The sequence below is a fragment of the Heterodontus francisci genome, chromosome 6, assembly GCF_036365525.1.
Source record: "Heterodontus francisci isolate sHetFra1 chromosome 6, sHetFra1.hap1, whole genome shotgun sequence".
Lineage (NCBI taxonomy): Eukaryota > Metazoa > Chordata > Chondrichthyes > Heterodontiformes > Heterodontidae > Heterodontus > Heterodontus francisci.
The window spans coordinates 69,117,703-69,129,435 of NC_090376.1; the positions used below are offsets into that span (position 1 = coordinate 69,117,703).

The 11,733-nt window shown below is 39.5% G+C and overlaps 1 protein-coding gene across 1 annotated transcript in view; it reads left to right on the top strand.

Moving 5' to 3' along the window:
• LOC137371580 (RPA-related protein RADX-like) overlaps positions 1-11,099 on the top strand; it is a 213,812-nt gene extending 202,713 nt beyond the window's left edge. The window contains exons 7-10 of the mRNA XM_068034418.1: positions 2,861-2,980; positions 7,326-7,433; positions 8,306-8,473; positions 10,936-11,099. Of these exons, the coding sequence (XP_067890519.1) occupies positions 2,861-2,980; positions 7,326-7,433; positions 8,306-8,473; positions 10,936-11,099 (560 nt within the window). The remainder of the gene's footprint in view (positions 1-2,860; positions 2,981-7,325; positions 7,434-8,305; positions 8,474-10,935) is intronic.
• Positions 11,100-11,733: the final 634 nt, after the last annotated feature.

Here is an 11,733-nt window from a genome sequence, read left to right on the forward strand (position 1 = left end):
CCATATTGCATACAAAAACTAATCACCCATGTGCACTCCCTTACCGTCTGTTTTCATTTGCCTGTCCTAGTCCTGTGGAGTGCTACCACAATAGCTGCAGTGTAGCTGGTGGAACGCTGCTGACTTTCAGTGGAGGAGACTGCAGATGGCCTTGGATGATCACCTTGAGCACCTCTGGGCCTAGAAGGCCTAGCTTTCCGTCTGCCACAGTCTGGTTTGGATGGCTGGCAGGCAACAGCAAAAGCATTGGCAGAATGACGGGTGAAAGGATGAAGGCTGTCAGCCTGAGAGAGGGCAGCAGGCTCATGCTCCATGGAGCCACTGCTGCTCCCCCGAGGTGGCTCCTAGCAATCCGAGTAATCTTTTGGAAGACAGATTGGTGGACTGCTGAGACGCTCTGTAAGCCTCTTTGAACACTGTTATCCACAGTCATGATAGCAGCAAGCTGAGCTTGCATGACTTCAGCCTGAGCTTCCCCTGCAGCGCTCAGTCTTTTGTTAGAAGCTACTTGTGCTGAGAGGGAAGCTGTGACATCAGTCATCAGATACTGCATCATGGTTGGGTCCTAAGTATGTTGATAGTGTTGGCCACCACTTCCATGCTGGAAAGGGTGGGCTCCAAGCTTTGTACAAAGCCCTTTGTCACCTTGGTGCTAGACTCCTCCACTCTCCTTGACATTGAACACAGGCTTTCTGGCAGGCTTCCCAAAGCACTAAGCATTTTGTTGTGCATACTCATCAGCCATCCTCTGTAGCCTGACTCATCAAAATGCTTATCTGAGTCCCCTGAAGCATATGTCATTTGCATCCTTGCTGTCTGGTGAGGTGGCACTTGCGATATCTTTGCCATCTGCCTTGGTTGCAGTGTACTTGTGTATCTCACCACATGCAGATCCCGCCTCTGTGCTACCCTCTAAGATATGTGTAGTGTCAGTATCTGGCCTGGTGGCTGTGTGTGTGAAACCAAGTGATGGTCGTCATCACTGTCTTGGAGCTCCTCCACTGACTGGCCAGGTTGCAGTGTTAGGGTATCGGAAAGGAAAGAGGTACAGGGTAAGGTTGTGGTGAGTGGCGGGTGGGTAAGTAAGAGGTGCATACTTGTACCATCTGCAGCTTGTAAGTCAGTAGAGATTGTAGCATGAGGGAAAAATGGGATGTGAGAGGAGAACTAGGACCGTCATATTCAGTTGTTTCAGCCCAAATGCTGGCCACGGCCTCAGCAATGGCCCTTTTAATAATGGCCAGTGTAGTCTCCTCTGTGGGGGTTAGAGCATGCAGGCGCATCTCTCCCCTCTGGTTAGTTCCTGCTATCTTTGCTTATGTGCCACCTTATCCTGCAAGAGAGAAGGAAGTGTATTAGTAAATGGCATGCAATCTGTTTGACAGATTACTGTTATGGTTGCATAGCTGGCAGTATGCAAAAGTTGTGAGATGTGGGTATGAGGCTGCAGTAGTGCGAAGTGCATGAAATTGAGGTGAAGCAAACAGGACTCGCAGCACATTCTCCAACTCTAATGCACCTCCCCGTTAAGCATTGCAGGCCAGCTTTAAGTTATGCAAGTAATATTGATTTTGGGCCTCCTGATCTGTGCAACTAATCAACAGCATGTTTAATGCTGACTGTACGCGGAAATCATGTAAGTGAACAGGCAGCATGAAGATGCAGCGAACAGACACAAGCTAATCACGCATCGTAATCCCACTCCTGTTTTAGGGGACTGTCCAATTTAACGCCCCTCTGGTATTCAGATTCACATTGCAGCTGATTCAGTCGTGTATTTGCATTTGGGTTGTTAAACGATCACCCTTTAATCCTATTTTATGTAGGCTATTTGGAAATTGTTGCCAGTTAGGTCTTCACTTCTTCACATTGGGACTTCAGTTTAATTTTTCACAAGTTATTGCACCAACCTTACAAGCTTCTTGAACATATGAATAAAAAACTACAATTTTAGCATTAAATTTGGTACACATAATTTCTGAACTGCCAGCCTACTTTTAACTTATAAATCACTTCTATTTGATTTGTCATAGGACTTGTCCAGAGTATATGCCTAAAGTTGCTTAATTTGGATCAAGAAATTGTTGTCCCATAGTTTCTTTTGCCACATAACTCATAACTAGGATTTAGCTTCTACCATGTAGATACTCAGAGGCCTAAATTATTATATACCACACAGAAGTTTAGACAGCATTGATAGCCATGCATTTCCAGTGGGGCAAAAACCCAAACCAAACCAGTGACTAAGCAACAGATAGCCAGTTGGATGCATGGGTACATTCTACACTGCTGCCATGTTACGGGGAAGAAGCCCAGGATGTAAATGAAGGGTTACTCCCCAGTATCTCTGTCAGGTTCCAGTTGATCAAAAACACAAAGCTGTATGTTGATTAATCTAGACAGTAACATTTAATCAATGTGTCTAGATTTAGGCACCTTTGGCTGAACAGTCCTGTAGTTATGCCTCCAGTGTACTACAAGATTTTTCACCCTCCTAAATTAGTGCTACTTTGGGATGTTCCTACAGTGTGTTTGAAATGCAGAATGAAGAATAATCATTGCAAAGTTTTCTTCATTCTTTGAAGAGCATACATTTTCCATACATTATAATCCTACCCATCTGTCCTTGCAGAGGTTGAGTGTTTGCTACTTTGAGTTTAGCTTCAGGCCAGAATAAATTGGCACAATGTTACGGGCATTGGAGCTTTACTTGGCATAGAGGGAGCTTTGCCCATCTATTATCATGACAATGCATTTTTTACATGTGAAAGATGGATATCATTTGTAATCTATTGTTTTGGATGTACCAGCATTTTTGAAGTTTCTAATGATTTTTCTTGTTTTCTAATATATGTCAAAGACGGTGATGATTTTTGGGTTCGACGGTTTGTTGAAATGGTAGATGAAACTAGTGCAAAACCATTTATTCTGGAACTTTATTGCACTTCCCAACCAGAAGTTTACAAACGGCTTCATCCAGGTAGGGAGCCTTGGAAGAGTTTGTCATAAATTAATATTTCTTATTTGTACTGTAACTGTACAGAATAAATTTCCAGGGCAAATGAAGTTTTGACAAATTACTGTGATACTCCCCAAGATATATTGACTTTGTCTGTGGGATGCTACTTAAATTCTTCTGCTGCTAATATCAGAGCTTGTTGTAACTTTCTTCTGCTGAGAACTAATTTTAGTTACTTGCATAAGTTCCTCTGCGACACCCTGGTCCACTCTTCCATCACCCCCGACAACTCGTCCCCTTACCACACAATCGCAGGAGTGTAATACCTGCCCTTTAGCTCCTTTCTCCTCACCAAGGCCACAAACACTCCTTCCAGGTGAAGCAGCGGTTTACTTATACTTCTTCCAACTTAGTATACTGCATTCGCTGCTCACAAGGCGGTTGCCTCTACATTGAGGAGACCAAACGCAGATTGGGTGACTGCTTTGCGGAACACCTCCACTCATTCCACAAGTATGATCCTGAGCTACCGGTTACTTGCCGTTTTAATTCACCATCTTGTTCTCATGCCCACATTTCTGTCCTTGGCCTGCTGCAGTGTTCCAGTGAACCTCAATGCAAGCTCGAAGAACAGCACCTCAACTTCCAATTAGGCACTCGAAAGCCTTCTGTATTCAGTATTAAGTTCAACAATTGCAAAGCATGACTTATTTATTCATTATCCATGTGCCTGTCTTAAACTTGTTTTTCATGTTTTTGCTTTTGGACAGAGCTGTTGATTATTCTTCCATTAACAGTCTCTCTGGACCATTACTTTGTCTTTTAATACAACTATTAGCACTCCCTTTGCCTTTGTTCTGTGATATCTCTGTCATTTAATCTCTCCTGCACTCTGCCCTATCACACACCTTCCTTTTTATTCGTCTTCCCCCTCCCCCCCGCCCCGCTCCCCCTTTCACTTGCTGAAAGCCTATTACATTTCTAACCTTTGCTAGCTCTGATGAAAGATCACAGACCTGAAACGTTAACTTTCTCTCCACAGATGCTGCCCGACCTGTTGAGTATTTCCAGCACTTTGTTTTTATTTGCTCCTACCTTTTTTCTAATATAATTGTTATAATATTTTGTTGATTTTGATATCCGCGCAAGTTTCTTTTCATGCTCCCTTTTTGTACCTTTTGCTATCTGTTTTGTCACCCTTTGCTGTTCTTTGTATCTTTCCCATTTGCCAGGAGCTGTTTTTTTTTTTGCATTTTTCTGTGCTTTTTCTTTAGTTTTATGTTGTCTCTTATCTTAGTTGTCCATGGCTGTCTTTTTTGGCAAGTAGAGCTCTTGGGTTATTATTTGATTCAGTAATACATTAAATTCTTTTTTGAACACTCCCACTGATCTTTTGTTATTTTACCCATTGACAGATTCGCCCTGTTTACTGTGGAGAGTCTCTATCTCATCACGTTGAAGTCAATCTTACCTAAATCTAGAAGCTTAGTACTTGTTTTGTGTTTATCATTTTTAAACACTACGTTGAACTCAATCATATTATAATTACTATTAGTTTTATTTTGGAAGCCAGTGGCGTAGTGGGAATGTCACTGGACTAGCAATCCAGAGACCCAGGCAAATGCTCATTGGGCACAGGTTTAAATACCACCATGGCAGCTGATGGAATTCAAATTCAATTAATAAATTTGAAATTAGAAAAGCTAGTCTCAGTAATGGTGACCATGAAACCGTTGTCGATTGTCGTAAAAACCTACCTGGTTCCTTGATGTCCTTTCGGGAAAGAACTCTGCTGTCCTTACCTGGTCTTGCCTATATATGACTTCAGAACCACATCAAAATGGTCAACTATTAAATGTCCTCTGAAATGGCCTAGCAAACCACTCAGTTGTACCAAACTGCTGGAGAAAAGTCTAAAAGGAATGGAGCCAGATGGACCACCCAGCATCGACTTAGGCACTGGAAATGACAACGGCACACTCAGTCCTGTTGAACTCCCTTCCTAACAGCATTATGGGTGTACCTACTCCATATGCCCTGCAGCAGTTCAAGAAGATGGCTCATCAACTCCTTCTCAAGGGAAATTAGGGATGGGCAATAAATACTGGCCTTGCCAGCCATGTCCACATCCCGTGAAAGCATCAAAAAACCTCTTTAGTCATCCATGGTATTTTTATTAGCGAGTAGAGCTCTTGCCCATTAGAGATATAAACAGGTTCTGTATCACAAATTCTTCTTAGAATACCTCCGAATTTTATTTAGTTTCACAATTTTTCTTTTTATTATCTTCTCCATCCTGATTTTATTATTATTTAGTCCTGTTTAACCTTTCAGTTGTTCTACATCTTTATTTTACAAATGAAAATTGTGTATTCATATGTAATGTGGGTGTAGATATATCTTGTCACAGTTCACAGGAAAGGAAGAATGATATATATTACACGATATAAGACAAATGCAGAATTAGCAATGTCCAGTACTGGGCAGTGAAATAAACAACCTTCTAGCACTAAGATGCTACCTCAGTGACAGAAGCCTGTCCCTTTTTTTGCTTTAATGGCAAAGATGCAAAACAAAAGTGGTAACATCACTGAGTGTCTATACGGTGCAGAATATTGACATTTTTGACATTGCAATAATAAGTATCTTAAACAATACTTTTACAATTGTACAATATTTCTCAGTCTCTCCATGAAGTGCTACCCCATGTTATACACTGTAGTTTTGAATATGAGATAGTGGGGTAGAGTTCTCGCTTTGAATGTAATTGTTAATTCAGGAGCAAATTGCACCTGTTTAAACTTTTTTTTTACCCTGAGTTTTCGCCCAGTCATTTACATCAATTAGGCAGCGTTTTAAAATGGTTTTTTTTTAACTTGCTATTTATTTAAGAATGGTGACTTGGTGAAGTTTGATTACTACAGCTGAAAATGGATTTATCAACAAAAATACTCATTTTAAATCAGTGTCAATCCACCAACTGTGAGTAACCTGATCTTAAATGACTAAAAATAATTTTTAAAAAAATATACAAAATTATTTTTATTTAGATTGAGGTACTGTAGTAAGTTCCTCAGTAAATTCAAGAAAAGTAATTCAAAACCTTGTAAAACATACCTATTAGTGTCTTGTGCCCAAATATTCCAGCTTAATTTTTAGAGCCTCCTCAAAGGCCTGCAAACAAGTACAATTAGCAGCAACTCCCAATGTTGATTCATTCAGTGGAGTACAAAGAGTGTGCTGTACTGTTGGAGGTGCTGTCTTGCGAATGAGGCGTTAAACCCAAGTCCCATCCGTCCTCTCAAGTGGACATAAAAGATACCATGGCACTATTTCAAAGAAGAGCAGGGGAGTTATCGCTGGTGACCTGGCCAATATTTAACCCTCAATCAACATCACAAGAAGAATTCTTTATCACATTGTTGTTTATGGGAGCTTGCTGTGTGCAAATTGTCTGCCTTTTTTTCTACATTACAACAGTGACTATAGTTCAAAAGTACTTCATTGGCTATAAAGCACTTTGAAACGTCCTGTGGTCGTGAAAGTCTTTCATAAATGCAAGTCTTTCTCTTAATTCACCTTGGGGTATGGCCAGTTTTGTGGGTGGGGCTGTTTCTAGTGTGATGTTTTTAAAACTAGTGCAAGAGATTATGGAAACTCGAGTTGCACCAAACGGATTTTGAGTTTAAAATTCCCCAATCTTTTTCACCTGTTATGCCAATATTGGGGGAATTTCTCCCAAAAACCAGTGCGATTGAGCGTAAACTCCAGGCCAGTATACTTACAAACTCCTCAGTATGGTGTTGATTTAGAGCATTTGTAAAGTAATAAAGCAATTTTTAAAAAAAGAACGTAATGTCCAAAAACAGTCTGAAGTAAATTGCATATGTCATTCAAACTGGATAATCTTTTTTTAATTTGTTCGGGGGATGTGGGCATCGCTGGCTAGGCCAGAATTTATTGCCCATCCCTAATTGCCCTTGAGGAGGTGGTGGTGAGCTGCCTCTTGAACCGCTGCAGTCCTTGGGGTGTAGGTGCACCAACAGTTAGGAAGGCAGTTCCGGGATTTTGACCCAGCGAAAATGAAAGAACGGCGATATATTTCCAAGTCAGGATGGTATGTGGCTTGGAGGGGAACTTGCAGGTGGTGATGTTACCGTGCATCTGCTGCCCTTGTCTTTCTAGGTGGTAGAGGTCGCAGGTTTGGAAAGTGCTGTCGAAGGATAGTTAGTGATTCAAATTGAAGCGATGTGAAATTGTTTTTTGTTATTTGATACTGGGGAATGCAGTGTCTTTAATGTTTATTTTGAAATAGACCATAGGTTTTATAGCAATTGTTTACTTCTTTATGTGACTGTCCTTTTAGTGACCTTCTTGGTGTGTACTCAAATGAGGGTTGTCAGGAACAACTTTCATAACGGATGCAGCATTGCATATTTGACTTCATCCAGTGAGACTCAGATTTATATCACAGGTAAACAGTGGCCAAACAAAACTGTATGTTTCATTTGATTGTATTTATTGGAATGATATTACTAAGCAGTAAAATATGTGCTTTACTTTTTAGGGAGGTATACCTTTATATTGAGAATACATTAGATGCCAGTCACCAAAGTATTTGCATTTGAAGGTTTAAGGGAGTTATCTCATCAGAGATGTCAACCATAGGCTTTCTGAAACCTATTTGACAAAGTAGTTGTGCATCTATCATTATAACCTAGCAATGTTTTATTTTTCAAGTGTAGGCCTTCTCCAAGTTCTATTTGTTATATAAATGCTATGTGTTTGTTATGTTAAATTATGCAAATTTCTATGCTTTTTTTGCTTTAAGATCAGCCACCTAATGGCATTTTTTGTGCAGCATACTATAATTTTGAAGGATAGCTCTCTGATTCTGTTTCAATTGAAATTTTGTTGTTTTGTGAAAGAAAGTGGTACATTTGTACATGGGGATAATAAATGCACATGGAAAATCTCAATGTACTTAAGGATGGTTAAGACAAAATGATGTTTTGGAGATATGGAGGTAGATATTCAACGTACTGACCAGGCATAAAACTGGCATTGCGGATCAGCCACCCATTATGGAACCAGTGATTTTCAATCAACAGAAATGAAAATTAGGAGGTTTCTATTTTAATCAAGTGATCCACAATACCAGTTTTATGCATGTGCATGAATGAAAAATGTACATCATGATTTTTATTTATTTAAAAATCAAATTGTAGCTTCAGACGAATAAGCAAATTAAAACAAATGGCTGAATCACTTTTGTAAGGTCATGTATGTTAGGATTTTTCAATTCCAAAACCACTTTAAATAATTTGTGAAAAATATTGGATGCAGGTTATCACAAGGGAAGACCATATGCAGCTGATACTACAGTTAAAAGGTTTATTGAGTGGGCAAAATCACAACATGAGAGAGATTTTCTGAAAAAATCTCTGGTTGGAGGATATTATTCCTTTCCTCCCTTGCCTTCAAGCTTCCAGGCCTACAATCAAAATATGAAAGGTATAGTTTGAAAGATAATGCTGTGGAATAGAGTTCATTGCTTCTAGAAAAGCAGTGCAGTTACTCAAATTTTTTGTTATTGCACATAGATGTTTTTATCTGAGCATTCATAAGCAGCACGTTATGCTGTAAAACACAGTGGCATATATAACCTGTGGTATGTGTGACATCCTATAGACAATTTGTCAATACTCCCATTTTATAAATATTATAATACATAGCTATTTGTTATTCCAATGAAAAGTGAGATAGTTAAAATATTGTAATTGTTTAACTCATGGCAGCTTTTATGTTTCTGATTTTAGTGGCTTATTTTCTTTGCAAAAGCCTAATGCTTTGGAAGATGAACTACGTGATTTGGATTTATCAGTTCCATGATGAGAGTTGATTGGCAGTTTAGAACCAAATTACTGTATTTAATTTTTAAAAACTTTGATCTCAAAGAGGAATAACAAGACCTTTCTGAAGATCATAGCCTATAGCAATTGTACAGCTTGTGAGCTGCACATGGTTCTTCAATACCTGTATATGGTCTTGGACCAGGATTTCATTTAAGAGCGATTCTGCCAGCCACAATCATTAAAGTTCCAGTTAGAAGACAGGAATCTGCATTTTAAAGGGCACAGGATCAGGAATGGCATTAGTTTTGTTATTGGCATTTCTAAGAAGGGATCTCTGAAACCAAGGGCAGGTTTTGCGAGACCCAATGGGGTGGGACTGAAGGCGTGTGGGCCCAGAATTTCCCACCACTGGCTGGCGTGTTGACACTATCCCGCTCCTGAGCCATTTTCAAGAAGGTCTGATCAGAGGTGGAACAGCTACCAGCCCACAAGTGGCATGTAGCCATCCCTTTTCCACGCCAACTGGCCAGTTAAACAAGGCTACCTCCCGGTGGGAGGGGTTGGGCTGTGCTTCATCTCACTAGGACACATCCCCACACCCATCATGGCCGTCGCACCGCAGCTGTGACCATGGCCCTCAGTGGAAGGGTTACCCCTCCACAATCAGGCTAGCCAGCTGTGGCCTATTTAAATTTAAACTTATTTACCTGGTCTTCAGAGGGCTCCTCCATCTTGAGGTGTCCTCTCTTTCTCTATGTAGGAGTTGGCAGCTCCCACTTTGGATTGTGGGGCTGCCGATGTGTCATTGCTGGAGTGCCTCCTATTGCCCTCCAGCCTCGAGAGCCTGCCCACTGTCCTTAATTGGACAGTAAGTGCGTCCTCTGACCATTAATTGGCCATCCTACAGAAATCATTGTCTGGAAACTATTCCCAACACGGTGCGTGTTCGGGACCCGCATTTGATCTTGATGTTGGTGTCCCAACCCCAAATGGAAAATCCTGCCCAGGGTCTCCATACCAGAATTTGAATTATTTGAAGGAGAACTGTGTTATTGAAAAGTGGCACTGAGGAGGGGAATTGCAGTGTTGAGTGAAAATTATGGATTAAAGAGCAGACTCAATGGGCTGAATGGCTTCCTCTGTGCTATGCCATTCTATGATTCTATGAAAGGTGGTTTGAACGTAAATTGTATCAGCTTATTGCTGATAATAGATTGTGAGATTTTAAACTCGATAATACTGACTATGTTTTTGAAGGTCTACTTTATGGAGTCCAAGCACTGGGTGTGCCACGTCACTGATTTAAAAATGTTGCTGAGCTAAAATTTTTCCTTTCACGCAGTTCAAAGCTAATGACTCTTGCAGGGAGCAGAATGTGTTGGCAATATTTTAAAAATATGGTACAGGTTTCTCATTTAAAAATAGTTTAAATGTTTCTTTGCAAATAACACTGCGTGCTATAATTGCTATTCGTAGTGGTATTTCATTGTGAATTAAGCTGCATACTGTAATTATTACAAGTAGTGGTGTTTCTTTAATATTGAAATTGTCATCTTGAAATCTTATTAATGATTGGTGTCATTGCATTTTTATGGGAACTATTAACCTTCCATCGCAACAAAAAAAAAATGGACCATAGGTTAAGCTGAAAATATCTACAATTGTTGTATGTATAGTTTCTTTTCAATCTTAAGATATTTTTACTATCATGCACTGCCATGCATAGTTCTCATACTGGTGATAGCACTTTTGAGCATAAATGACCTCACCTCTATTGAGTCATTGGCGGTGAAGGCTCACTTTGGATAATGTTCTCCCAAGACTAGACCTATAATTTTAAAAGGCCTGAATATTTGCAGCTCTTTGTCAATTTTTTTTTCTTGAACTCCAAAACATTGGCCAGTCTTTTTCTATATATTTTAGTTAAATATATAGTTTTGAACAAAGGTATGTATCTTATTGTGCATTAATGGGCATCATTAAGACCTAGAATGACAGTTTATATAAAGCTTTGCTGTTGGCAAAATGTACAAATACTTTATTTCTTGAGTTTTATTGCATTTACTCATATGCAATGTAGTAATGAATTGTATTTTTATGTTTTTTCTTTCAATGTAACAGAGGTCACTCTCAAATCACTGCATGAGTTCAAGGAAAAAGTAGTAAGTTTGCATTATAGGGAGCATAAGCATATAGTTGTTCAAGGAATCATTACTGGTGTCAAATATATTACCCACACCACTTTCATTGGATGTTTAATGGACAAGAAACCCACTCAGGTATGAACCATATTTGTAACCGTCCTGTATATGCCCTTTCCAATCGCCTTTTCATATGTTTAGGAGAGAAAATCCTGTTCAAATTCCTCAACACTTATCGTCTCTCTGACAATTTGTCTTATGCATTCCATCCTATCTTTGTTCCCTAGTTAAAATAGAAAAAAAGTTACTGAGATGCAGCCAAGTATACTCATAGTTTCATAGTTTGTTGTATGAATTTTTGGATGACCTATCAGTGATGTCAGATTTATACATTCTCAGTCAGACTTTAAACTGAAGAGCCTTCAGTTCTCCACATCTGAAGAAGTATAAAACTTAACCTGTCTGTGTCAGCCTGAAAGCACATATCCTATAACCTGATCAATGCATAGCACTGCTGGCAGACTGGTATAATTTGCCCTGCAGTTCCATGTAAAGAAGGCTGATTAGAAGTAAGAGTCTGTGTTGGAAGAAGGGAACTAATTAATTTTTTTTCATCAGCTGTATGTCTGATGCACATTTTATTTATTGATTTCTCAACAAATATACATTTACGCATATATTCCCTGATGCCATTATACATTTTGTTGGCACAGTGTTTGTAGGAAGATTGCATTGAACATCCAGGTTTCTTGGCATGACTATTTTTATGTTGGGAACA